We start from the raw sequence: 27,572 nt of genomic DNA, 5'->3' as shown, positions 1-27,572 counted from the left end.
GAACGAGATAGAAAGAGAAATGGCTCTCGGTCGGTCTCGGTGCGTTAGCTTTCACTTCTGAATTAGTGCGTAAGCCAGCGAGAGTGGATAGAAAGCAAGAAGTTTCCTCTTTTTATTTACCGACTTCCGGCACTGACTGAAGTGTCAACTACAAATGTGGTGCCGCGATGTGAAACAGGGTGCACACGACGACGGACTCCTGCTGACCGGGAAATTCAACGCAGAAGCGTATGTATATATGTCAAAACGTACTAATAGTAGTACATCCTGTACGCACATGTTGGTCTTTTTACACATGGTTATGGTCTGGTCGTTCCTTACAGGGTTCGGTATTTCCAGGAGGAGAAACTTTGTACAGGTAGTTCACGGGTCAAGATCCTTAATCTGACCTTTTGCAAATATACCCAGAGAGCTTGTTTTCCCATTTTCTTTTGAACCACTCAGATCTTGTCTTTTCATGCTATTATTTCCTTTCTCGTTTTTTGGCGATGCGAAGAGCCAAGTGGGACCGTGGACAAAACGTAAAAATTGATTCGTTCTTCTTGGGCAAGTTAACTTTGACTCTCGCCAATGTGTTTTCCAGACATGGTTCGATCTGTTTCTTTTATAAGGACAACTACTATATGTTGTCTCTACCTTGCTCTCATCAGAGGGGAAAATGGAGAATCAGATCGTCGTCGTCCATCAATCGAACCAAGCATTGCCATTTTTACCTCCCACGGCGTCAAATCATACGAGAGCTCGCAGTGGGCACAAACTCATCGCAAAAAACGGCACCAGCGCTGCTCTTTCGCCTGCGCGGCGCCGCGGCTGCTCTTCAATTTGTCTTGCCCTCTAGATAGAGTCTCACGTACGACGCAGCGGCAGTCGTCGATTTTTTTTTTTTTTTGACTGAACGCAGTCGTCGAATATGGAAAGTTCCGGACGAAAATTGGGCTGCTATTGCACCGGAAAGCATCAGGAGGACGCGATGTCTGCTGCCGCTCTTTGCCAGGGCCAGCCGCACCCGCACCCGCGCCGCGTGGCCCGTCAGCCCGTGGGGCGCGCATGCATAAATACCGGTGCGCTACCCCCGCCACAAACACACACAACAACACACAAGCCCCCTGCAACTGCAGGTCGTCTTCTTCCCCAAGCCTAGACCCAAGAACGAAACACAGGTGTTGGCAGATCGCTCGCTCGACCGATCGCAACCATGGTGCTCTCCAAGGCCGTCTCCGAGAGTGACATGTCCGTGCACTCCACGTTCGCGTCGCGCTACGTCCGGTCGTCTCTCCCAAGGTATATGCACCCATCTCCCCTCTCAGCTGTTCATTCTTTCAATTGGATCGGCTGGCTACTCTGTCTCGCATCAATTTGTTTTTTGCCGGCGTTTGCGCTGGAACGAACGGCCGATTTGTCTGCAGCAGGGCTTTTTTTTTTTGAGCAATCTGCAGCAGGGCTTTGAGCAATGGCTGCAATGGCATACCCCGAGCCCAGTTGATGCCGAATTAATGCTGACTTTTGGTCTCGCTGCGCGGCCGCAGGTATCGCATGCCGGAGAACTCGATCCCCAAGGAGGCGGCGTACCAGATCATCAACGACGAGCTGATGCTGGACGGGAACCCGCGCCTGAACCTGGCGTCCTTCGTCACCACCTGGATGGAGCCCGAGTGCGACAAGCTCATCATGGCCGCCATCAACAAGAACTACGTCGACATGGACGAGTACCCCGTCACCACCGAGCTCCAGGTACATCACCCGGCCTCAGCAGTTAGTTCACTCTGTCGTCCCTCGCCTGTGTTGTGCTCTCAGATCGGAGAGACGGTTCTTGGTCGGCGAAGGTTGGCTGACCTGACCACGCCGTCCGGGGGCCCGCCATGCTGGCACAATTTTTTAGTTTTCCTTTTTTTTTGAGCCAAAAAAAGGCACAATTGTTTAGGTTGGGGATAGGAAGCTGCCACTTGCCGGGCCCCAACTTCCACTTGTTTTTTTCCCCCCGGCGCAGCCCACGACCCTGGTTGCTGTATAGATCATTTGTTTTTCTGTTCATCAATTCATGGCATGATCGTCACTAATGGCGCTCGTGGGATGAGAACTTTGTTTTGCCTGAAAATAAAATACAAGATCTGCGATGTATACCTTGGGCCGTGCCGTTGCGTCAGTCACTGAGATTTTGTGTTCTTTTCCCTCTTCTGACACCCGGGCACCCTGCTGCGCCGACATTGCATTTTGCAGAACCGGTGCGTGAACATGATCGCTCATCTCTTCAACGCGCCGCTGGGCGAGTCCGAGACGGCGGTGGGCGTCGGCACGGTGGGCTCGTCGGAGGCCATCATGCTGGCCGGGCTGGCCTTCAAGCGCAGGTGGCAGAACAAGCGCAGGGCCGAGGGCAAGCCGTTTGACAAGCCCAACATCGTCACCGGCGCCAACGTCCAGGTATAAAATTCATTTGATTTTGCCTCCAAGGTTCAGATTTTGAGTTGTGTTATTATCCCCCAACAAGGCAATCGCAATCGACTGCTTGATGAATCTTAATTAAAAACCTGCAGGTTTGCTGGGAAAAGTTCGCGAGGTACTTCGAGGTGGAGCTGAGGGAGGTGAAGCTGCGCGACGGCTACTACGTGATGGACCCGGAGAAGGCGGTGGAGATGGTGGACGAGAACACCATCTGCGTCGCGGCGATCCTGGGCTCCACGCTCAACGGCGAGTTCGAGGACGTGAAGCTGCTCAACGACCTGCTGGAGGTGAAGAACGGGGAGACCGGGTGGGGGACGCCCATCCACGTGGACGCGGCGAGCGGCGGCTTCATCGCGCCCTTCCTGTACCCGGAGCTGGAGTGGGACTTCCGCCTGCCCTGGGTCAAGAGCATCAACGTCAGCGGCCACAAGTACGGGCTCGTCTACGCCGGCATCGGCTGGTGCATCTGGCGCAGCAAGGAGGACCTGCCGGAGGAGCTCATCTTCCACATCAACTACCTCGGCGCCGACCAGCCGACGTTCACGCTCAACTTCTCCAAGGGCTCGAGCCAAGTCATCGCGCAGTACTACCAGCTCATCCGCCATGGCTTCGAGGGATACAGGAACATCATGGAGAACTGCCACGAGAACGCCATGGTGCTCAAGGAAGGCCTGGAGAAGACGGGCCGCTTCAACATCGTGTCCAAGGACGAGGGCGTCCCGCTGGTGGCCTTCTCGCTCAAGGACCGCAGCCGGCACGACGAGTTCGAGATCTCCGACATGCTGCGCCGCTTCGGCTGGATCGTGCCGGCCTACACCATGCCCGCCGACGCGCAGCACGTCACGGTGCTCCGCGTCGTCATCCGGGAGGAGTTCAGCCGCACCCTCGCCGAGCGCCTCGTCCTCGACATCGAGAAGGTGATGTACCAGCTGGACGCGCTGCCGTCCAGGATCCCGCCCCCTCCACCGCCGGCACAGCTGGTCAGGAAAAAGTCGGAGCTCGAGACGCAGAGGTCGGTGACGGAGGCGTGGAAGAAGTTTGTGCTCGCCAAGAAGACCAACGGCGTCTGCTAGTGACAGTTCCACCACTAGAACATCACCATGATGGTCCTCGGGCCTGGTGAACTACCCATGAATATTATCTCAGTGCCGATTTGAGTGAGCACTGCGATCTATTACAAATCTGGGTAGAGTGTGTTACTAATTTGTGCAGTTGCTATGCACTGAGTTGCTATAAGTTCGAGACCAACAGTTTTATTTTCCAAGGAAGAGAGTAACAGGCTGGTGTCGATTAATGTTCGTCATGCATGTGCGATTTCTTAAGTAGCAGTATAAAATAAACATATAGAAGTAATTAAATCAGTCAACTGGAAATTGGAGATTCATCTTTTTTTTTCTTAAAGGCTGCAAAAGCTTTGACAGATTTTTATTAGACGAAAAAAGGTTTGTTACAAAAAAAAAAAAACAGCTCGAGTGCTACCTTAACCAACGGGTCAGCTACTCTACCCTGTACACTTAAGAAAAACATGACAGGAAAACAAACATTTGGGAGAAGGAAAACTTCTGCTACTGGATAGAGATTCATCTTGTGTTTGACGTGAGTGAGGGTTTCCAAGAGCCTCTCAGCATTGCTTTATCACAAAGTTTAAAACACAGAAAAAAAAATTAGGCTTCAATAAATTGATTAGATTTTCTAAACTAACATTTATCTCTGCTCACCAAAATAACCGTTCTTGTTCTTTTCCACTCCAAAACAACCATTCTTGCTCTTTTCTACTCTCCAGTTTCCGATCCGATCTCCAAAATAACCAACCATTCTCGCTCTCCAATAAGCTTTTTAAATCCAATATATGGTAGTTCTCTCATGCTTTTTCATACAAGGAAAATTCTGATAAGCCATTGTAGTATAGAGAATGAAACCTAGAGAGTATGTCGGAGACATGAGAGATATATAAAAAATATTCATGGAATGGTTGTCCAAATAGAGATGTAGAGATTGAAGTTCAAAGAGACTCTTGGAGTTGCTTAAGCATATCCGAGAAACTCTTTACATGGCTCTTTATCAGAAAATTTAGAAAACAAATAAAAAAACTAGGCTCCAATAGACTCTCTCAACAACTCTCCATCTCTTTTGCTCTCTGAAACCACCCTGCTCACTACTAATGGAGAGACTATATATATCTCTCTAAAATCAAGATATAGTAGTTTCCTAATGATTTTTTCATATAAAAGAGACTATGATAAACCATTGAAGTATAGAAAACGAAACTTATAGTCTTTTTGAGACATGAGAGATATAGGGACAATAATTATGAGATGGTTGTCTAAATAGAGATAGAGATAGGATTTAGAGGGGTTCTTGGAGTTGAGTTGTCACCTTTAATGATTTTATATGTTTTTAAGACAGAATTACATAATACTAACATAAAAATTTCAGATAAAAATTACATGATGATACCTTTAAGATTATGGATATTTCAGAAATTTAAAACACTAGAAGTACCTTTAAAATTGCATAATGATATCTTTAATATAAAATTTCAGCTAAAAATTGCACAGTATCCGTCCAATAGGCTAGCAAAGCAGCAAGAAGAGAGGGTCCAAGCTTCATTCTTATTTCATCTACCCACGGCAAAAGTGCCACCAAGGCGCATTGTAATCAAACTCTCTCTATATTAATACAAAGACACATAAATCTCTTATATGTTCAATAAAAAGAAAAATTAAGTTGCACGGTACTATAGCATGATCAAGAGGATCCTCAAACTGCAGCTCCTCCAGCACCTTTCTTGCCTGTGCAGGAGCTAGCACTACGAGAGAAGGGAACTTTGCTGAGTGTCGCAGGCTTTGCTGAGCGCCAAAATACGGGCACTCGACAGAGCCTCTCTTTGCCGAGTGTTGCACTCGGCAAAGATTTGCACTGGACAAAGAGTGGCTTTGTCGAGTGCCAAAAAAAGTCTGGCACTCGGCAAAGAGCTGCTCCGAGTGCAACAGTCGGCAAAGAAGGTTTTTAATTTAAAAAAAATAGGCAAAGAAAAAACGGCGTGACCTGCCTGGTAGACGGCGTTAAATCTTTATCGAGCGTCACTGTGGCACTTGGTAACTCCTTTGTCGAGAGCCCGCATTTTGGCACTCGGTAAAGCAGACTTTACCGTCAACATCTTCGCCGTAATTCTTTGCCGAGTGTTGCACTCGACAAAGGCTTTGCCGAGTGCAATTTTGCCTTTGTTAAGTGCAACAGACACTCGGCAAAGAACCCGTCTGCAGTAGTGTAGAGTGGTTTTTCGTCTGCTACAATAGTCTACCATACTTTGTATATCCAAAAGAGGAACCTAGCGCGTTCGATAACAAGAAAAATTAAATTGTACGGTACTATAGCATGATCAAGACGAGCCTCAAACTGCAGCTCCTCCAGCACCTTTCTTGCCTGGGCAGGAGCTAGAGCCGTTTTTCGTCTGCTACAATAGTCTATCGTACCTGTATATCTCAAATAGTAATCTAGGAGCCGGAGTCGGAGCGCGCAAGAGCTCAAAACATACGTTGTCGTCTGAATAATTAATATGTATCGAACTCTGTATCTATATGACCTAATCGATTTCATATCATAACTGAAAGTATTATTCGCTGATTTATTATAAGAGAAAAAACATCTTTATATTGAAGAAAAAGTATGGCTTAGACAAGCGAACCGAGCCGCCGTGCGCGTCGAAACCCTGTATCGATCGAACTCGTAGTTCGTTACCGAACTCTACAAAAGGAGGAAAACCGCCGCCGCGGCCCTGCGGCACCGAACCAACCGCATCCGCTATTCCTCCGCTCCAACAAGGCACGGAAGAAACGACTCGATCGAGCCGCCGCCGCAAGAAACGACGGAAAGGCGCGCGGAAGAGGGCGATCGACAACCGATGGCGGTGCCGGAAGAGGCGGCGGTCGGCGATGGCCGGCCGGTGGCGACGAAGAAGTCAGCGTGGACCAAGGAGGAGGACGCCGTGCTGCGGGAGCAGGTCCTGCTGCACGGCCCGCAGAACTGGGCGGCCATCAGCGAGGCGTTGGCCGGGCGCAACCCCAAGTCGTGCCGCCTCCGCTGGTGCCAGCACCTGAGCCCCCTCGTCGACACCGCCAGGCCCTTCACCCCCCTGGAGGACGAGAAGATCATCGCGTCCTACTGCGTGTTCGGCAGCAAGTGGGCCACCATCGCGGGCTTCCTCCCGGGCCGCACCGACAACGCCATCAAGAACCGCTGGCACTCCGTGCTCAGCAAGGTGTACCAGCAGCAGCAGCGGGCGGCTGCACCCATCCGCCGCCTCCCCGACGGGACGTTGGTTCTGTTTCCTTTGACGCCAGGGGATGTCAAGGCGTTCCGCATGGACACCATCCCAGTGCCCCGCCACCCGCCGCCGGGGATTGGTCTGAGCGGCGAGTGCCTGAACCTGTTTCCGCTGGTGGCGGGGGATCTCGTCAGGGGCAATAATGCGAGCGAGGCGGCGGCGATGGTTGTGGATTGCAGCACCGACGAATCGCTCGTCGAGCTGAGGCTCTGGCCGTCCACGAACCACGACGGCGGCGTTCAGGACGACGAATCGCTCGCCGAGCTGAGGCTCTGGCCGTCCACCAACCACGGGGGCGGCGTTCAGGGCGATGGTGCAGGCAGTTCGGGCGCCCAAGACTGTCTTGTATCTGCCTGAATTCTTCTTGTCCTGTGGTCCCTTGGTTGCCTTTGTTCTGAACTTTTGGTTTTGTAACAAATTTCCATGACCGACTGAACTTGCGATGGAGCATAGAGGTTAGTGATACATTAGCTTGGAGCAGAGAAACTTTCGATGATGTTCTTGCATTTCTGTTGTCTTTCAAGTTTCAGGTTAATGAGACTGCATTAGACAAGGAATTGTGCTGATGATTCGGTGATGTACCGGAGACTGAAATTGAAGGGCAGAGGGCCGCTTTATGCGCCCTGTTTCTATTGAACTCGCTGTTTCTATAGAACTCGGGATGTCTTCTTGTTGATCTGCCTGGGTTTCAGATTCTGTGATTATTGTTGCTACAAGTATATAACATACGTCGTAAAATCAAGAGTGAGTTACCGAGACTTCGATGGAGAGGTCATACGTTTATTTTAGGCCTTGTTTACATCTAACAAGTTTTTGGATTTTGATATTATAGTACTTTCGTTTTTATTTGCCAAACATTAGTCAATTATAGAGTAACTAGGTTTTGAAGATTCGTCTCACGATTTACAGGCAAACTATACAATTAGTTTTGTTTTTATCTATAAAATATAAATTGATGTGACGTTTAGGGTAGCATATCACTAAATCACCCCAACATTAGATATATGCCACGGCTGAGCTTGTCAAATAATTTCTCATCTATAATTTTTAAGTAAAATGAAGAAAAATTCTCTCCAATAGTTTGACATCACAATTCTTCATCTTTTTCAACTTGGCATATCTCCTTGTCAAACGCACAAATATACGCGCGGGCTCCGTGCTTGGCATCGGTCTTTTTTCCTCATGCTTAGCAGGGCTCTTCGTTTCGTTAGCGGCCGATCGCGAAAAAAAAAGCAGGGCCCTTCGTTTCGTTAGCGGATTTTGAGGTTTTGAAAAAGAAATTTGTCAAACCGTTGGAGATGAGATTATTTTTTTCTTCCTATATTATTTTGGGAGTTAGCAAACAAGAAAACGAATTTGGCAGACGGTTGAAGATGCTCTTCATTTTGCAACGTTCCAAGATGCGTTAACGATTCCTGATTTTTCAAGTATAGGAAGGAAGGATTAAATCCTGTATCATCTTTTACTTATCGCCATAAATGAAAATTCAAAACAAGTAGTATTTCTTTCTTCTTATTAATATAGTAATATATGGTGATGGGTTAACGCTAATCAACTCCACCTATACGACGCCCTATATGTAACCACGCAGGCAACCCCAATCCTCGATCGTCTCTGCGATTCCACCCACGCCGCAAAAAAAAGCATTCCCTCTCCGATGGCTTTCTCGGCTTCCGTCGTCCAAGTCTCCGCCGTCGTCGTCTTAGCCGTCCTCTTCGCAACGGCCACCGCGGCAGGGGCGAACAATGGCACTGTGGCCACGAACACCGCTGAGATGGCGGCGCGCCACGGTGGTGGAAACTCCACCACGGCGTTGCCGGCGGCAGCGGCGTCCAACGAGTACACCTGCTATCTGTGCCAGAAGCGCAAGAGCCTGATGATCAAGCGGTGCCCCATCGCGAAGGACGGCTGCCACGTCGCCTGCGTGACGCTGCCGACCCCTTCCACGCCCTCCCCTCCGCACCCGGTGGCCGCCACCGCCGGCGGCAGTGGCAGGGACGCCGACGACTGCTACGTCATGAAGGTGTACCCTGACGGCAGCTGGGTCGTCGTAGACGTGGTCAGCTGCCGGCAGGCCGCCCCGGCGTGCTACCTCACGTGCAACGACGGCGACGAGCCTGGCCGGGACGATGGGGCCGCCGGGACCACCCCGGCAGCGCCGAGGGGCGCGCTGCCGTCCCTCCTGGCCGACTTCGAGCGGTGCGGCGACCATGCCACAGCACAGGGCGCCGCCGTCCCAGCCATTTAGCACTGGCAGTAGGCTAGTAGCCACGAGCCCACGACGATGCATTGCAATTGTCAAAATGTCCGATCGAACAGACTTTTTTGTCCCGTGCGTGTGCATGTCCACGTGAGGCCCGCCCATGTCGTTGGTCCCTCAACTATTCAGAAAATGACTATTCTGCCAAAAATATATATATATAGTACTATGAAACAAGAACGATCAGTAGACGTACGGAACTCTGAAGCGCTAGAGCCGGCTACAGAGGTGAAGAAGCCACCTCACTCACCGGGGGCTACAAACATCACAAATTGGCGATTCGGTGGTTTGTTTTCGTAAACCGCTATGAATAGTTACCATTGCTTTCCGCATTTTATCCACGACCACGCCTACTACTAGCTACAACTGAAGATAAGAGCCTGGTACGGTGGTACCGTGGTACGTCTCATGGTCTTGTTTTAATTTAAATTTTTTTAGATTTCTGTCATATCAAATCTTACGGCACATACATTGAGTATTAAATATAAATAAAAATAATAACTAATTGTACATTTTACTCATAATTTATGAGACGTATTTTTTAAAGCTAGATAGTTCATAATTAAATAATATTTATCAAATACAAACGAAAGTTGTATAATATTCGTTTTGCAAAAAAAAAAAATAGAACTAAACGAGGACATGGTCCTGAAAACATTCAGGGCCGTACGTGAAGCGTTGCCACGCGGTCCAACTCCAGAGACCAGAGTCGAGCGTCCTTTGTAGATTGCTGGCTGGCCTGTGGTGTGGTAAACGTCTGCGAATGACGTTGCTAGCTAGCGAGAAGCAATAAGTAGAGTAGCATCACTCCAAAATGTTAATACAGCCAAATTCAAGGAGCTAGATTGCTTCTAAAGTGAGAATTAAACCAGTCAAAGTTAACTGCAAATTGATAGCGGGCATTCATTCATGCTTCCCCGGAAAAGTCCAAGAACAAGCAAGTACATTAGTTCGCCGCTTCGCCCACATTTTCGCACCAACACGCACAATCTCTCCCTCTTTGCCCCTCAGATGCCTCTCTCAGCAGCTTCCATCCTCCATGCCTTCCTCCTCACCATTCTCCTCGGCGGCGGCGCCACGGCCTCCTTCCCGCCTGGCGACGGCGACGGCGACGTGAACCCGTCGACGATGTTTACCAACGACACGGGGACGTCCCGCATCGCCGACGACACGGAGAGATACATCTGCTACCTCTGCACGGGCCGCAACCCGTTGCTGATCAGGTATTGCCCCATCTACTGGGACGAGTGCCACCTCGTCTGCTACGCCGACGATGCGCCCGCCGCCACTGCCGCCGCCATTCCCGCCGCGCCCTTGCCGGCGGCGTCGGCCAATCCCAGCGGGGTGCACGACGACGACGAGTGCTACGTCATGAAGCTGTACCGGAACGGCAGCTACACCATCGTCACCCGCCTCGGCTGCGCCCGGATCGCCACGTGCCTCCTCTCCTGCGGCGGCGGCGACATGGCCGACAGCGACAGGAAAGCCCTGCAGGGCACCGCGACGAAGACTGCAGCGCCGACGGCGACGACGGCTGCGGTCCAGGGGAGTTTAACGCCCCTGCTCGCGGATTTCCAGCGGTGCGGCACGCAGGTCACTGCGACGCCGTCTCTGCGTGGCAGCGGCGGCGTCCGGGCTGGTGGTGCGCGGCGACGGCGCTAGCTCTGTTGGGACGGTCCGATCTCCGATGGATGGACGCGTACCGCGCGTGTGCGATGGCTGCATCTGCATGCGGCAATGCGCGAGTGCGTGTCAGCTGGTCGCGTGCGTAGTTTGTGCCGGTAGCGCATTTGCGTCCAAAACCAAATGACTTTGGACGCTTCTTTAGCAGACGTGATAAAAGCTGAGAGATTACCTGCTGTATCGAGCATTTGATTTGATTCGATCCCGATAAGAAAATTTCGTCCAAACAGCTCCCGGCGAGCTCCAAATTGTATCTGTCCGTGCGCTCCGTGCGTTTTGAAAAAACGGTTGCATGTAAGATACGCCGCTAGTCCGTATGATGGGTGGCGAATTATTTTTCTTCAAAATCTATCGCTCCTTTACATGGTCGGCCGCTGCGTGAAGGTTTAGGCCTTGTTTACTTTCTCCCTAAAACCAAATTCTTTTTAAAATTTTTCATCACATCAAATCTTTTAACGCATGCATAGAGTATTAAATATAGATAAAATTTAAAACTAATTGCATAGTTTGTCTGTAATTTGTGATACAAATCTTTTGAACCTAGTTAATCCATAATTAGACAATATTTATCAAATATAAACAAAAATACTACAGTATTCTGAAACAATTTCGTTGAGGAACTAAACGCGGCCTTAGGCCCTGTTTAGTTCTCCACCAAAAAAATTTTCATCCATCCCATCGAATCTTTGGACACATGCATAAAACACTAAATGTACATAAAAAATAAACTAATTACACAGTTTGGTTGAAAAACGTGAGACGAATCTTTTAAGCCTAGTTACTCCATGATTTGCCTTAAGTGCTACAGTAACCCACATGTGCTAATGATAGATTAATTATGCTTAATAGATTTGTCTTGCAGTTTTCTGATGAGCTATGTAATTTGTTTTTTTATTAGCTTCTAAAAACCCCTCCCGACATCCTTCCGACATATCCGATGTGACATTCAAAAATTTTTTATTTTCAATCTAAACAGGGCCGTGCCCGAACTGAGGAGCGCGGATGTCACAATAGTCAGGGTTCAAGGTATTGTGCACGTCATGCTTGCAGTATTTAGATCTTCAAGTATATCTCAGTCACGTGTGTTTTTAGATATAGTTGTAGCTCTAGCTTGTGCCTAGTGTGCGTGCGTTCACACGTATGTAGTGTGATGTGAGTTTGTGTTTAAGTTTGAATACTATAACTTGTACTTGAAGTCTCGAGGTATTAAAAAAGCAAAATAAATATCCAAATCATTATTTTTAAAGTAAATTGCACGACCGATCCTTAAAGTATTACGTGGTTATTATCTAGGTCCCTAAACTCTGAAATCATACGTCTAACTCCCTAATATATTTAAGTGACTTGTCCAGATCCAAAATACATATGAGAAGGGTTAGAAGCTGATATGGTCATCCACGTGGATATGATTTAAGCTCATGACCCCTGATTTAAACCCACGCGTGCAGCCGCCGGCTCGCCCCTACTCACCATCACGGCACCCGCAGCATACGACAAGGTCATGTAGGCAGCAATGACGGCTGGTTACGCTGCTGAGCGGGGTGAGGTAGACATGGGAGGGGCTTGGTCTGCGGTCATCCAGTGTTACGCTCACCCACACGGTGGGGGGCATACACCACCAGCAGCAACACCTTTGGCCGCACACAACCGCAGACACCGCCGCTAGCCATGACAAGTGGACGCTGCCACGCTGGGCACCATGGGACTCTCAGTTTAGTGTTCTTGTGATTAAATCAAGTCCATATGGACAACCACTTGAGCTTCTAACCCTTGTTTGCGTATGTTTTGGACCTAGATGAAATCACTTAAATATATTAGAGACCTAAACCATGCAATTTACTCTTATCTTTATATATATGGGAATACTATCAAAAAATGAATATCCAATCATTATCCTATAGGGACCCCTTTTATGGGATGGAAGTTGTTTCATCAAAAACTCTATTCATATCAAGTCGGAAGGATATAAGGAGTATCTTTAGAGTAGCTCTAACGAAGCTAAACGTGGGGACCATTTAGATTGCTTATCTCTAGTCACCCAAAGTGAAAACTCTCTAGTTATGATTAAATTTGTAGAAAAATATATTAATATATATGATAATATACTTATACACTATCAAGACCTATTTATTGTGGTTTTACTAAAATAGATTTGATGCTATAGATGAGATTTTAACTATGACTCAACTCAAATACGTGACTTGTGTGTGCACCTGTTATGAAGGACGTGCTACGCGCCTGACAAGGTATTATACCATGAGCGTGATGACATGATATGGTGCGGAGTGGGTTGGATTTTGCCACTTGGACCGTCAAATGTGCAATTACCAAGAGCGGTTTGTCAGTTGACGGGGGACGGAGGAATGCTTGGATGGGTGACGTTATCAAGACATTTACCATCAAGTACCAGTGCACCCTTGCAATCTCACTCTAATAATTTAATTAGAACCTCAAATATAAACCTAACCAAGCACCAATGACCTGATAACCAAATTTAAAATAATTGAGAAATCCTATGCTCTTCTAAAGCAAAACTCCACTATTTATTTTTCTTAACGTATAAGCTATCTAACTAGACAATCCACTATAATACAGTACACAATTAAAATTTGTTAGCTCATACAATTATAATGTCCATGTCAGCAAGTTGTCTATTTCTATAAACATGCAAACTATCTAACTAGATAATAAATATTTTATTATATTTATTCTTTATGTCTGCGTCAATGCGCGTATCTCTCCTACTTAAAACATGTAACTAGGACCCGTCTATCACACTCCTATGGTGAAGCCTCGCTGAACCCGCGTCTCACTCCTTGCCCATTCCTCATTCATTCGGGTGGTGTTTGTCCTCCCAATCAGGAGCTCTTCTGCCACCCAACCCTAATGTGTAGCCCGTGCCTGCCCTCCCCACGCACCTCGACCTCATCCCCTCCTCTGCTCCCAGTCCAGCAACATGGCCCTTGAGCCATTGAGCGCTCGTCTATCCCCTCCAATGCTCCTGTGTGCGCTCGCGAGGGTGCTATCTCGCCCGCCGCCTTGCTCGCCCGTCGAAGGAGGAGACGCGCCTGCCGCCGCGGGGGGATCCGTACGCGCGGACGGGCCGGACCTGACCTGACCTAACCTGCCGCGCGCCGCCGCGTGCGGGCGTGCCTCAGTCGGTGCGTCCCTCAGAACTCGCGCTCCATCGCCGTTCGTTTGGTCACGCGTGGGGGTCAGCGTGCCGTGTCTGGGATTAGATCGGTCGGGGGGGGGGGGACGACAAGGTCACAACCCGCTGGATCGGCCGCCGCGGGTTCCGTCTGCCCTTCCGATGGGATTGGAGCCGCGTCGTCGTCATTGGGGAAGACGTGGTGGGCGATCTGGAGGGGGAAGTGCGGGGGAGCGTTAGTTGCGCTGCTCCCAGACTTAATCTGGCGTCAGCCATTGGGCGAAGGATGCTTCCCAATCCAGGAGTCACGCGAGGGAGAACCCGTTTCGCATCTTTGTTTCTTTTAGGCCTTGTTTAGTTCCGAAAATTTTTGCAAAATAGGAATAGTAACACTTTCGTTTGTATTTGACAAATATTGTCCAATTATGAACTAAGTAGACTCAAAAGATTTGTCTCGTCAATTTCGACCAAACTGTACAATTAGTTTTTATTTTCATCTATATTTAATACTTCATGCATACGTCTAAAGATTCGATGTGACGGGGAATCTGAAAAAGTTTGCAAAATTTTTAGGGAACTAAACAAGGCCTTATTTACAACTTGTTCGGCCCTGCAGATATGTCGTTGTGGGTGCAGAGTTTTTTTTAAAAAAATATTCCATCTCCTTTTGTATGTCAATAAGCCGTTTAGCACGATGCCGATCAGTACCAATATGTGTTCGATTTCTCTTTTTTTTTTTTTGGGGGGGGGGGGGGGGGGGGGGGGCTAGATCGTGGACCTTTGGCAAATGCAGAAGCATAGATCCATTGATTGTACAACCTGTTCAGCCCTGCAGATATCTCTAAATTAATAATTTGCCTACATTCCTGAATTCTAGCCTCTACTCAAATTAAAAAAAATTAGCAGTCTGCAGTCCTTATATTGATAGATCAATTAGTAGTGTATAGATTTCTTGCTGCTTCTCAATGCTTGTAGTTGTGCATTGAGTACACTTAGCTTGCAGTCCTCCTGGTTCTTGCTACTGAGCCTCTGTGTCTCACCTCTGCCCTGAGCCGAGACACCGTCGCACACGTCGGCGACTAAAGCAATTCAAGCAACGTCGTGTCGCTGTGCCACCAAATCGTATGATATCTCTTCCCCTTGTTTCCTGATGTGTGGATTTGAATTAATTGCCTTAATTCAGAACTGTAAATCAATTTGAGTTTCTAGCTAGGAAAAATCCACTTATCTCTACCTCGCTGAACTAATTTCAGTGTTGGGATTACATCCTAGAGAAATTCAATTTAGTTATTTTTTGGTGTAGTAGTTCAAATTACCTTTGCTTTGCCAGATAGCTGAAGATGCTAGAAAATGTTGTCTACAAATTACCTTTGCTTTGCCAGATAGCAGTATGATGGTGCATAACAAACACAGCTCTGAAAGTAGGCATCCTATTATTTGACTGCATAAAGTTTTGTTCTCCTAGACATGTTTAGCACCTTACCTGATAGAAACAACTAATAACTTGCACTAAATTAAAACAATTACTGTTTTGTTCTATTTCCAAATTTGTATGCAAACTCTCTCATATGAAATCCTAGGAATGTGAATGCTACCTTCATTCAAGAGAGGAATAAAACATTAATGCATAGAGGTCACCATAAGTCCCTTATTTGTACTTTCTCCTCAAATCAAATCATTCAACTATTCATTCCTAATAAATCTTACTACGGAGATCCCTACACTTGAGAACATGTTCAGACCATTTAATGAAATATGAACAGTTTTACAACCCTATGTTTTAGCAGCTTCTTGTATTGTGTGCCTAAAAGTTGTACAAACACACGCACTACTATGTATAAAATTCCAGTACATATTTTATTTGCCATCTGGTTTCGTTTTGCTTGTAACAAGGCACAATCACTGACCTATGAGTAATCATATATTTCAAGTCTCCATATGATCTCTTGTATTAGTGTAGTAGTTTGATAATTCAATATCCTACTTTGGTCTTGTTCTTTCCCACGTGTATTCATAGTCCAGTTGATAGTTCAATATGATATTGTGATCTCGATCTCTTTACATGTGTATTCATAATCCAAGTCAGCCGGCACATCTCCTGCTTGAGATCACTATAGAGATCAGCTGGCAGAAAAAAATATTTCTGATGGTGGCAAGGTGAGGCATTTCAGGAGGCCTGTCATCATTGTCAGCTTGAAGCTGACGGTGATCATGACAAATACAAGTGGTGGAGTACATGCAATAGATGATGTTGGCACTGCCGCGGAGTAGTTTTGTGCTAATCATGACACTGTAGCTTATTGACAATACAATCCCAGAGATCAACCTTGCAAATATGGTTCCTCTCCATGCACTAAACAATTCTTTGGTTTCTGTATATCTTCTAAGCTGAAGTATTGTCTTATTTGAGGATAATTTAGAATAATGTCATCAGTTTTCTTATTTGAGGTTCACTTAATTTTTTATTCAATTCGATGCATCTGAATTACTATAATCTATGTTGGAGGAGCCAGAGGCAGATGTATCTGACCTGTTGATGGCACTAGGATTAACTATGATTCTGATAAATTAGCAGTTGTACTGCAGATTTTTACTATCACCTTATTGCACAAAGCATGGACTTGTCACGAATATGGCACTTTAAGTGTCATTTCTTTTTTGTAATAGCACAACACATTCAACTTAGAATTATCATGATATTATTTTTCTCATTGCAACGCACGGGTACAATGAAACTCCACTTTTTTGTTTCCATTGATTTTTTAAGTTCCTTTTTTTCTATAGAGACAAGTTAAAATTTATTTGTCTTCATTTTGAGCCATTACTTTTTGATACTCTTATTGTGTTGAAAGTTTAAATTCCTAACCTGCTATTTTTTCTAACTTCTATTGTGTTAAATTGTATCGAAAATTTTAAGATTCCCGTAGCAACGCACGGGCATTTACCTAGTATAAAAAAAAATCAAGACTCCAATGACCGGTTGTTGTGTGATCGGCTGCAGCTTGTTCACCTGTGGATTGCGTTCTTGCTCTCACTGACTCACATATGGGCATATGGCCCTGTCTCTGCTCTTGGATGTCGAGCATTAGAAGTTGGAAGAGCAAGGTTGCGCAACATACGCCCGTTTGCGACACCTGTTACTCTACAATTACTCTGTTTGACCACCGAACTAAAGTTGGGTGTTTGGATCTAAAGTTTAGTAGATGTACATGGTGGGGCTTATGGGTACTAATAAAAAAAATTACAGATTTTGTTAGTAATCCACGAGACGAATTCACTAAGCCTAATTAATCTGTTATTAATAAATATTTACTGTAGTATTATATTATTAAATTATAGACTAATTAGATTTAAAAAACCTATCTTATAAATTAGTCTCTCAATCTGTATATTTAGTTTTTAGTTTATATATAATACTCCCAAACGTTCAATAGGATAGAGACTAAACTTTAGCATAGAGAATCAAATGTGCCTTAGTTCATAATTGAATAATCAATTAAATATGGACTAATTAAATTTTATTTCTAATGTATTCCATTCTATTCATTAATTAATCAGTCTTTATTAGTTTATATTATATCAAGATTAGTTTATATTTAGATCTTCTATTTAGCATTCAAAACATGAACTAAGGCTCTATTTGTTGTGGGAATTTTTTTCCCTTCCTGCGTTTTATGTGAACGTGAAACTCCCGTGTTCCAAATAGATCCAAGTTAGTTTAGTCCATGTAAACATCCCTAGATACTTTCATCTCTATAAAACTCACTTATTCTGTTGCCATATACTCCCTCCGTCCCAAAATAAGTGTCGCTTTCGCTTCTCGAGAAATAACTTTAACTAAATATATAATAAAAATATTAATATTTATAGTACATAATTAGTATCATTGGAAAGATCTTTAAGTCTAGTTTTTTAACAAATTTATTTAGAGATACAAATATTGCATGTATTTTTTACAAATCGAATCAAACTTGTAGCACAAAAACCTAAAACGACACTCTTTTTGGAACGGAGGGAGTACTGTATATTATTAAATGTCTATATAACCGTTCAAAAAAAAGCAGGTAAAACTTTCACGGACTGATCTCATGCAACACACCAGCTGAGGTGACCCACACACGAGATGACGAGACATGAGTACATGACACAATCCATCGCTGGTTCGACCTGTTTTTCCTTCGAAACAATCCCGAACCCTAATTCGAATGTGGAACTCAAATTTCGGTTTCCCTCGCATCCCGCCCACATCCTCCACAGCCGCCGACGCAGCAGCCGAGCCGAGTCCCAAGCGGAGGAGAATAGGAGAGGCCGCCGATCCGCCGCCGGAGATGAGGGAGGAGGCGCTGGAGCGGCTGCGCGGGGTGGTGCGGGACTGCGCCGGGAAGCACCTCTACAAGTCGGCCATCTTCCTCGCCGACAAGGTGGCCACGGTCACGGGGGACCCTGGCGACATCTACATGCTCGCGCAGGCACTCTTCCTCGGCCGCCAATTCCGCCGCGCGCTCCACCTCCTCAACAATTCCCGCCTGCTCCGCGACCTCCGGTTCAGATTCCTCGCCGCCAAGTGTCTCGTAAGAAGGCCGCTGAGCACCCCCCCTCCTCCCCTCCACCCGCCGCCCCCCCCCCCCCCTCTCTTTCCCGCCGGTTCATTCCGTCGAGCACGCCGCATGCGTGTCAGTATGGGCCCCGCGTTCTGCTCCTCGCTGTTTGGATCGCGGGGCGTCCCTGGGTTTCCATTCATTACCCGCAGCTCTCGACATTTCGTCAGGCGTTCTGGGCTAGTACTTTGGCCAAACACCTTGCGGGCATTTTCAGCTGATTGTTAAAAATACTGAGATTCGCTTGATTCTATTTTGGGTGATGCTTTTGAGTGTGGCTGGGCATTTGCTTAGATACATTGCGCCCTTAGTGTCATCAATTTCGTTTTGGGCCTGTAGTGGAAACCTTCTAAATGTTCACACGCTGCCTTGATTTATGTTTGCCACTATACAAATTGATTGTGTGTTTTTGTATTCTTTTTTTATCAGTCTCCTGCTACTTAGAGCTAGTTAGAACAATGTCAGGACTTCTTAGATGGAAAATGGTCAATAGTGCCACATGGAATGAGCAGCATGTTTCTGATGTATTTCTCCTAATCCTGGAAATTAGAGCAACGAGAAGAGCATGTGGGCATATAAGATGGTGTGACATATGATTTATATAAATGTATTTTTCATATATGGATTTTTAACTGAAGGCTTCAGTTTTCCGTTTCTAGGTTAGTCTAGATTGTTAACTTAGCGAGAGCTTTGTGCTTCTGCTACAACTTCAACTTCACAGTTTTGTTTCTTTGTTTATTAGGAGGAGTTGAAAGAGTGGCATCAGTGTTTGTTGATGCTTGGGGATGCGAAAGTGGATGAGCATGGAAATGTCCTTGACCAGGATGATGGCAGTGATTTTTATTTTGATAAGGATGCTGAAGATCGTGAGATCAATGTGTGATGATGCTCCTTCCCTCCCTGAACACCTTCCTCTGTTCTGGTTGTTAGATGATTGCTTACTACTGTAATACTTGCTTGCCAGATCAAATCAGCTCTATGTTTCTTACGTGGTAAGGCTTATGAAGCACTGGACAACCGTGATCTTGCTCGCCAATGGTAAAAATAAGTAGCTTCATTTGCTTTTCTTTTGGTTAAAATTGATGGTGTATTTCAAAATAGTACCATTATCATCAATATATTCAATTAGTTTTTATGCATTTTTGCTAAAATATCTTTTCCCTGTACACTTATCCTTAATTTAGAGTTATATAGTAAAATAAAGTTAAAAGTTTGGTTATGCTGCTGCTTGCTAGTCTTCTGTTGTACCTGACCTTTATGATTTTCTTCCCTCTTGGTCTCAGGTACAAGGCAGCTGTTAAAGCCGATCCTCTGTGTTATGAGGTGAGAAGAACAGTGACTCAATGACAGTACTATTCTTTTTATGAGAAAAAAGAGCATGCAGTATCATGTTATTATTATCTTTTTTGAAACGACCGGCAGGAGTTCTGCCCGGCATATATTAATAGAGAAGAAGAGTAAGTTCAAACATGAAATAGAAGTTTCAAATTGGAGTAAAAAACAAAAAGTCAAAGAGCTCCGCTAGAGGACTACTCTCGAGATAAGCTCCTTGAGCCTCTTGGCTCCCGCAAGGCACCAGCTCCTAGCTTCCTCATTGATTTTCGCAATTAGGCTTTCCGCAGTGGAATGGTAACATTGAAAAATCCTAGCACTGCGTTCCTTCCAGAGCTCCCAAGTCACCAGGATTGTCAAGTACCGAATGGCTTTAATAGGCATACCCTCAGCCTTTCCGACTGCACGCCACCAAATGGACACAGGTTCAAAGGAAGTCCAGCCCGAAGGGTCCTGGAGCCGTCTCAGTCCAAGTTCTTACCGCAGACCAAACTCGTTGGCTGTATTGACAATGTGCAAGCAAGTGTACTATTGATTCATCCGTCCTATGACAAAGAGGACATAAACGTTGCTTTGGCCATCCTCTTCTAGCCAAGCGATCTGCTGTCCAAAGGCGATCTTGGACAGCCAACCAAGCAAAAAACTTGCATTTTGCTGGTGCCCAGGACTTCCAAATTAGAGTTTCTAGTTTGGTTGTTTATCGATCCATGAAATTGCACCATGTAAGCTGATTTTGATGAATAATCAGCATTGGTGTTGAGAGTCTATCTTAATGTCTAATTCCATGCATGTACAGTGCACACACCTTACACGCAATGTCTGAATTGTTTTATGTGTTTCTTATTTACTTTGACCTGTATATTTCTCACTTGGGTAGTCTGAACTGTATGATGAGTCTGTCTACTATGACACTCATGATGCACATGCTGTTTTTGTTGAAGTTAAACGATACCTACGACCAATTAATATGCCTAACCTTTCAATATTGTGGACAGGTGTCTTATAAGTTAGAACTATAGACTATAGTGCTATTACTTGTAGTGTCAAATGAACAATGTGTCACACCCTGTTTACTACCGTTGTTTCCACAGATTCTGAAAATTGAAATAAGCTCATAGAACTGTATAAAAACCATGTGTATTGGATATTTTGGCAATTACAATTCTCGTTGACAGTCTCTCGAGTTGATATAATGCTATATGATATTCTAACTTTGTAGGCTCCTAAATCTGATTCATTTATATATGTTTCAGGCTCTCGAATGTCTTGTTGATAATTATATGTTGACATGTGAGGAAGGTAATATTCAAATTGGGCTTTTGCTTATCTTGAGGCTTTCTTATATCTTGAATTAGTTTGTTGCATCACTTTTGGATTTAGAAGTTAGAACCACATTCATTCCCAATATGATCTACCGGCCATATAGATTTTTCGGTTAACCTATGCATTTCAATCATGTTTTAAGCAGATAACTTATAACTAGAAATGGCTAGACATTCTACTACCAGCTTGATAGGATTGATTAATCTGATTGCACATATGCAAAATGTATCTGTTGAGGGCATTTCTGTAAAATATCATAAGTTCTATTTTGTCCATTTAAATTATTTGTAGAACATGTTTTACTTGGAACCTCCTGTGGTCCTGAACATTATACTAACATGGTGCAACGGTATTTTTCAGAATCTGAGCTATTGTCCTCTCTGCAATTTGGGGAAGAAGATGGGTGGCTATCAACATTCTACTCATGTTTGATCACGAAGGTACTTGAATTAGTATCTGAACTTTGACACATGCAAATGATGGAAGTATAATGGTACTTGCTTCCTTTTCGCTAACGGTTTCTCTTCTGCCTTTAGCATGAAAAAGAAGATTTAGTTGAAGCAAAATTCAAGAAGCTTGAACAAGAAGCTTGTAGTATTTCGTCCTCGAGTTCTGGTGAAAGAATGAAAAATAACATTGATGTTTTGGCTTGCAAAGCTGAATACCACCACCAGAGTGGAGAGTACCAAAAATGTTTTCAACTCACATCCTCGTAAGTTGGTAGCATTCATTACTATTTCACTTTTCATTTACTTACAAATGTTTATTACATATGTTGCAAATTTGTCTCAGGTTACTTGAGAGAGACCCTTTCCATTTAAAGAGCACATTAGTTCATTTGGCAACTGCATTGGAGCTTGGTCATTCCAATGATCTTTATCTTTTGGCATGCAACTTAGTGAAGGATTATCCTCAAAAGTGAGTATGGATCTTAATGATTGATTGATTAATTGATTCATGATTTTATCTCCATGATCCAATATGATCAGTATTCTGACTTAATTTTCGACAAAAGTTTGGAGTATTCCTTCTGACTGAAAGGTTTATCTGATTCTATAAAAGACTATTACTGCTAGGTGCCCTGATTCAGTGATTCCTCACTTCATTTGCATGTCAATAATTTGAGATATAGTAAGGCTTGGTTGTACTGTGCACTATATGCAACCTTTCATTGCATGACTGGGTAGAAGTTTTCTCTTTTTCCTTGATAGTTTGCTGCCAATCATGATCATTGCATAATTCTAATTTCTACTCATTTCATTTGCAGAGCTCTTTCATGGTTTGCTGTCGGTTGCTATTACTACTGTATTAAGAAGTATGATCAAGCGCGAAGATACTTCGGGTGATCATCTTGTCCTGTTTAAATGTCACAATTCACCACATTATCATTTTCATTTCTAGCTTCATTATTCTACCATTTTTTTCTCGGTGAAAATCTTAGTGCGGAAACTTTGGCACTACTTGCTATTTTTTCATGGTAATTACTATTAGAATATTATTTTTTTGTCGAACTTGTACCACTACATTTCTTTGAGCCAGTGCACGGCTTGAACGACATGTAGTTACAGGTCGTGAAAAATCTATGACTTCGAAAGTATTGTGTAAGCTTGCTTCCCAAGCAATTCTGCATTTAATTTATTAATTGTGACGCCATGCTATGGTGAACAGAATATTATTAAGCAGTAGTCAGCATGTGATAACTTGAGCTAACTCAGGTTTCCTACCATGCTCTCAAAGTTGTTATCTTCAGTTGGATGAGACACCTTGCTTATTTAAGAGAATATGCATTCATGTGCTGCAAAACATGCCACACCATTTTTTTTTGTTATACTATCTCTCCATCTCAAAAAGTAAACAAAATGTAAGGCACGGTTTATAAGTTTGGAGGAAGTACTATTTCCCCTTGAACCTGCGGGAAAGCTCATGTATCAATCATGCAGAATTGTAGTTTACATGTAAGCAAAAACAACCAACATTTTATCCCAAATTTATGTATCAACTAACTGTAACCAGTATGAACAAGATGCCGAGCGCTGTTCTAAGACATGTACCTCTGGCATAAAGGCTGGGCAAGGGCCAAATAAGGTCTCACTTGAGTTTTATTTCTCTGTTCTAACTTTTATGTTTCAATGGAATGATTTTAATTGATAAAACTTGGTAGGTACTGTGGTTTACCGTACGTTAATATGTTTTCTTTCAGCAAAGCTACAGGTTTAGACGGGACGTTTCCTCCTGCTTGGATTGGTACAGGCATTGCCTATGCTGCTCAAGAGGAGGGTGACCAAGCAATGGCTGCATTTCGGACGGCAGCTCGGTTATTTCCTGGGTGAGTAATCCATTTCCTTTATTTTTCTTGATTTCTTGAAGATCCAAAGTGGTTGTTGATGGCAACTTACTTTTCATGGCTTTGGCTAGAAAAAATACTCTGTACATGTACTGAATGTTGACAAATTTACCTTTTATTCTTGAAATTTTGTGCCTGAACTTTGTCTGGTATACTTCGGATGTTTTCGGAAAGTTAACTATGATACCTTTGGTCTTTCTTTTCTGAAACTTTGACGAGCTCTCTTAATGTATCTATTTCACCGTAAAGAAATTGGATTTGTGCCTGCTCTCTAATTTGGGGTATAAAATTCTTTGGAAAAAGTCTACTTCACCCCCCCCCCCCCAACTATGGCAGGTTTGAAACTGGACGATTTAACCTCTGAACTTTCCAAAACCGTTCAAATAACCCCCTCAGATGGTTTTCGATCGGTGGTTTCGCTACAGTAACCATGGTTTTGCTACAGTGACAACGGTTTTGTATTTTTCTTTTTTATTTATTTCAGCTGAATCTTTGGAAAATCATAGTAAATCATAGAAAAATTGTAAAATAAAAAATCTAATTTTGTTGGACTCCACATGAGTAGATCTACACAGTGAATATATAATATGGCATACTTTAGTACAAAGTTTTTGCTGTAGATTTTACAGAAAATAAAAGATCGAAATCGCCGTATATTTTCTGTAAAATCTACAACAAAAACTTTGTACTAAAGTATGTCATATTATATATCACTATGTAGATCTACTCTTGTGGAGTCCAATAAAATTAGATTTTTTATTTTACAATTTTTCTACGATTTTCCAAAGATTCAGCTGAAATAAATAAAAAAGAAAAAGACAAAACCGATGTCACTGTAGGAAAACCATGGTTACTGTAGCAAAACCACTGTCGAAACCCGCCTGAGGGGGTTATTTGAACGGTTTTGGAAAGTTCAGGGGGTAAAACGTCCGGTTTCAAAGTTGAGGGGGTTAAGTAGTCCACCCCCCATAGTTGGGGGGGGGGGGTGAAGTAGACTTTTTCCAAAATTCTTTCAAATGTTCTGCAGATTGTACCTGTCCTCAAGCTATCATCTAATTATTTCCAATAATGCATTTTCAGATGTCATCTGCCAACTTTATACATGGGCATGCAATATGTGCGAATGCACAATTTCAAACTTGCAGAGCAGGTAATATACAACTGCTTATTGCTTCTGATTTTCTTGTGAGGAACTTCATGCTGATAGAGGAACTGTGACTAGAGCCAATCTATCTTTCTTTGCCATATCCCCCTCATTTACCTCAGTACTATATGTTTTTGGCCAAAGACAGGTTTGAAAACGGCATTGGTTGTTTGTCCAAATGCATCTTGCAAGTGAGCAGCCTGGCAGTTGCAATCCAGAAATCAGCTTTCTTTCTTTTTTTGTTGGTATTTGTTGATCACCTTCCACGGCAGTGCTGTTTATTGTATATCTCATAATGAGAGCCATGCTAACTCGCATCCTGCGGTCACCTTACCTAGTATTTATCATTGGTAAACTTCCATACCTTTGAATATTTCAAATACGCTGCAGAAGATGCTTGTGAATGTGATACACAAACCGGCTCCAGTTCAGCACTGTGGCTCCTCTGAATTTTGGCTGGAGCTTGGCTTTTGATCCAACTGAGCTGGGTTCTCATGCTGTTTAACTATCAGAGTGGTTAAACTGCAATCAAGTTTTGCTTGCTAACAGCTCCATTGTTTAAGTATTCTTGCATCTGCAGATTGTAGCACTACTAATAACCAGTCATCCTAAGCTTGTTGCATTACAGAAAAGTTCTTTCCTCATGTGGTGGTGATACATATTGTTTTTGGTTTCTGTGATGTAGTTCTTCACACAAGCAAAATCCATCTGCCCATCTGATCCACTTATTTACAATGAGGCGGGGGTCGTTGCGTATAATATGAAGGAGTAAGAAATTTCTTCTACTTTTGGTTCTAGACTAGATGCTTTGGTTTCACAAACAGCATCATTCTTAGCTCTACTAGTTGCTCTAGAAGTGCCATTTTACATATATCTTATTATCTGAAAGTAAAAAAACTGGATGTACCATACAGAGCTCTGGAAACCATGAAATATGCCTGCAAAAGAACAGTAAAAAGCATTAATCAGAGCTCACGGTGTACATACACTCGACTAGATGGTTCTGAAAATTTGAACATAATCTTTAATAGATATATGTGCACTCTTCAACTTGGTGAGGCAGGTTTGTTGTCTGCTTTTGTGCAATATGGTTTTGCTTACTGATACTCATTCACTTTTATCTGTTCAGCACTGAATTCCTTATGACATTCCATCCAATATATGTGATAGTTTGTTGAATAGAATATCAATTTGATCAATATCCACTGTTAAATTCATGTTTAATGTTTTTTTTGACTCTGCAAACACTTGATAGAGTTGTTTGTTCAACATTTAGGTACCGAAAGGCAGTTCAGTTGTTTGAGTTAACATTGAAGCATACTTCATCCTCTCTGAATGAAATGTGGGAACCAACATTGGTGAATCTTGGGCATGCACTTCGGAAACTCAAGTAATTGATAAATTATGCCATATTGCTGTGTTTAGTTTTTACTGAGTTCTTGAGCTTCTTTATTTAATACTAACTCAACTATAGACTTGCCTTTGCTGATCCCATGGCCTTCTCAATTGATTAATTTTATGCATGAAAATGACAAGTCAGTTTATTGAATTAAGTTATCAAAGTTATGCGAATATTCTCAGATGAAGGCCTTTTTTCACCCCTAATTTCTATTCTTATTAACTCTTGTTGAACTATTGTCCATGGTTTAAGTATTTATTGTTTGAACAGGGAATATCAGAAAGCAGTATCATATTATGAAAAGGCACTCACTTTACCAACCAAAAGTTTGAGTGTATTTGCTGGTCTTGCTTATACTTACCATCTTATGGTATTTTTTCTCTGATCCTCTTCCATTTATTGTTTCATACAATGTTTGCTGCTGTTTTGCTGTCTTGTCATACTATAAATAAATGTATTTATATAGGCTGGAAGTTGTGGTATGTTAAAGATCATTTAGCTTCTGTCGATTTTAGGTCCATTGATATTCTGCAAAGTTTTAGCCATAAGCCCACAGCCATATGCATCTCAATTCTTCAGTTATGGTGGCAGTTATTTTATACTGAGTGATGCTTGAGGTATATCTGTTAACTAGGTGCCATTGTTTAGAAGTTCTCTTAGAAATAATAACCACATAATAATGGGTCACAGTCTTGGTGCAAGCTTACTAATTGTAGTGGCAGTTTGTTGAAATATAAGTTGGTACACTGACAATTAAACAGAAGAAAGTTTAACTTGCATATAAATAAGCACTACGTACTACAGTAAAACATAGAAATGATTTTTTTTTTCATGTTCTAGGTTGACTGATCTTCATATATGTCCAGAATTTATCTGAATTTTATGCATGCCTTCTTTTTGTTATGCAGGATGATTTTGAGGCTGCCATAAATTATTACCATAAGGTGTGTCCTTTTGATCATTTCAAATTCATCAACTCTAATTAAGCAAATTCATAGTACTGGCTATGCAAAAACAGTACTGAGATACATCTTTCCTGGAGTTCTCTGTGCTTTGACTTTGTTGTTAATATATGCCTGCAAATCTGCAACCCATGCCCCCAAAATTGTCTCTAACCAGACGTGTAACGTGTTGGTTAATGGGGACCAACTCCTTTTTGTTCTGCATTCAACAACAAATGCTTTATTGGCCAGTGGTTTTCTCATGTGTCCTTTTTTGGTCAGGCTCTATGGTTGAAACCAGACGACCAGTTTTGCACAGAGATGCTAACAGATGCTCTTGGGTCCATCTGCCAAGCTCGTAGAAGAATAGTTTAGGCCTAGTCGAGGTTTGCTAATCGCAACAGGTGCTGTCACATGCTTAGATAATTATTTTCCATTACACACATAGTAGTAGCCAATTATATGTAAATTTGTTGTTGTACAATATGTAATTGCTCAAGTTCATTTCAGCCGCTTGAGGCTGATCGCAGTGTAAAGCCAAAGTTTTTGACCTTTTAATTTATATATACTCTGATTCCATTATGGCAAGCAATTTTACTTTACTCTTAGAGCTTGGCTACTCCGTTTGTAT

The 27,572-nt window shown here is 43.6% G+C and overlaps 5 protein-coding genes across 5 annotated transcripts; all 5 read left to right on the top strand.

Moving 5' to 3' along the window:
• LOC8085236 (glutamate decarboxylase 1) lies at positions 1,072-3,800 on the top strand. Its single transcript, XM_002468163.2, has 4 exons — positions 1,072-1,281; positions 1,527-1,731; positions 2,218-2,418; positions 2,532-3,800. The coding sequence occupies exons 1-4, from the start codon at positions 1,196-1,198 to the stop codon at positions 3,510-3,512; spliced, it is 1,473 nt and encodes a 490-aa protein (XP_002468208.1). The 5' UTR covers positions 1,072-1,195; the 3' UTR covers positions 3,513-3,800.
• Positions 6,344-7,123, top strand: LOC8085235 (myb-related protein B). Its single transcript, XM_002468162.1, has one exon. The coding sequence runs from the start codon at positions 6,344-6,346 to the stop codon at positions 7,121-7,123; it is 780 nt and encodes a 259-aa protein (XP_002468207.1).
• LOC8084954 lies at positions 8,424-9,014 on the top strand. The gene has a single exon (XM_002468161.1). The coding sequence runs from the start codon at positions 8,424-8,426 to the stop codon at positions 9,012-9,014; it is 591 nt and encodes a 196-aa protein (XP_002468206.1).
• Positions 9,985-10,936, top strand: LOC8078877. The gene has a single exon (XM_002468160.2). It carries the CDS (start codon positions 10,038-10,040, stop codon positions 10,686-10,688), a length of 651 nt encoding a protein of 216 aa, XP_002468205.1. The 5' UTR covers positions 9,985-10,037; the 3' UTR covers positions 10,689-10,936.
• On the top strand, positions 17,828-27,549 carry LOC8078876 (anaphase-promoting complex subunit 6). The gene is made up of 16 exons (XM_002468159.2): positions 17,828-18,431; positions 19,201-19,335; positions 19,423-19,496; positions 19,742-19,781; positions 21,044-21,089; positions 21,474-21,553; positions 21,650-21,825; positions 21,906-22,031; positions 22,381-22,455; positions 23,314-23,439; positions 24,538-24,607; positions 25,287-25,369; positions 25,878-25,991; positions 26,271-26,370; positions 26,909-26,944; positions 27,224-27,549. Exons 1-16 carry the CDS (start codon positions 18,066-18,068, stop codon positions 27,314-27,316), a joined length of 1,740 nt encoding a protein of 579 aa, XP_002468204.1. The 5' UTR covers positions 17,828-18,065; the 3' UTR covers positions 27,317-27,549.

Source organism: Sorghum bicolor, chromosome 1, assembly GCF_000003195.3.
Source record: "Sorghum bicolor cultivar BTx623 chromosome 1, Sorghum_bicolor_NCBIv3, whole genome shotgun sequence".
NCBI lineage: Eukaryota > Viridiplantae > Streptophyta > Magnoliopsida > Poales > Poaceae > Sorghum > Sorghum bicolor.
This window is presented reverse-complemented; position numbering and strand designations above follow the sequence as displayed.

Bases quoted from the DNA above. Each gene is read 5' to 3' on its own strand.
- LOC8085236 (XM_002468163.2), top strand. From the start codon at position 1,196: ATGGTGCTCTCCAAGGCCGTCTCCGAGAGTGACATGTCCGTGCACTCC. The intron at 1,282-1,526 runs GTATATGCACCC...GCGCGGCCGCAG, and splicing joins GTCCGGTCGTCTCTCCCAAG to GTATCGCATGCCGGAGAACT. The intron at 2,419-2,531 runs GTATAAAATTCA...AAAAACCTGCAG, and splicing joins TCACCGGCGCCAACGTCCAG to GTTTGCTGGGAAAAGTTCGC.
- LOC8085235 (XM_002468162.1), top strand. From the start codon at position 6,344: ATGGCGGTGCCGGAAGAGGCGGCGGTCGGCGATGGCCGGCCGGTGGCG.
- LOC8084954 (XM_002468161.1), top strand. From the start codon at position 8,424: ATGGCTTTCTCGGCTTCCGTCGTCCAAGTCTCCGCCGTCGTCGTCTTA.
- LOC8078877 (XM_002468160.2), top strand. From the start codon at position 10,038: ATGCCTCTCTCAGCAGCTTCCATCCTCCATGCCTTCCTCCTCACCATT.
- LOC8078876 (XM_002468159.2), top strand. From the start codon at position 18,066: ATGTGGAACTCAAATTTCGGTTTCCCTCGCATCCCGCCCACATCCTCC. The intron at 19,497-19,741 runs GTAAAAATAAGT...TCTTGGTCTCAG, and splicing joins CGTGATCTTGCTCGCCAATG to GTACAAGGCAGCTGTTAAAG. The intron at 23,440-24,537 runs GTGAGTAATCCA...ATGCATTTTCAG, and splicing joins GCAGCTCGGTTATTTCCTGG to ATGTCATCTGCCAACTTTAT.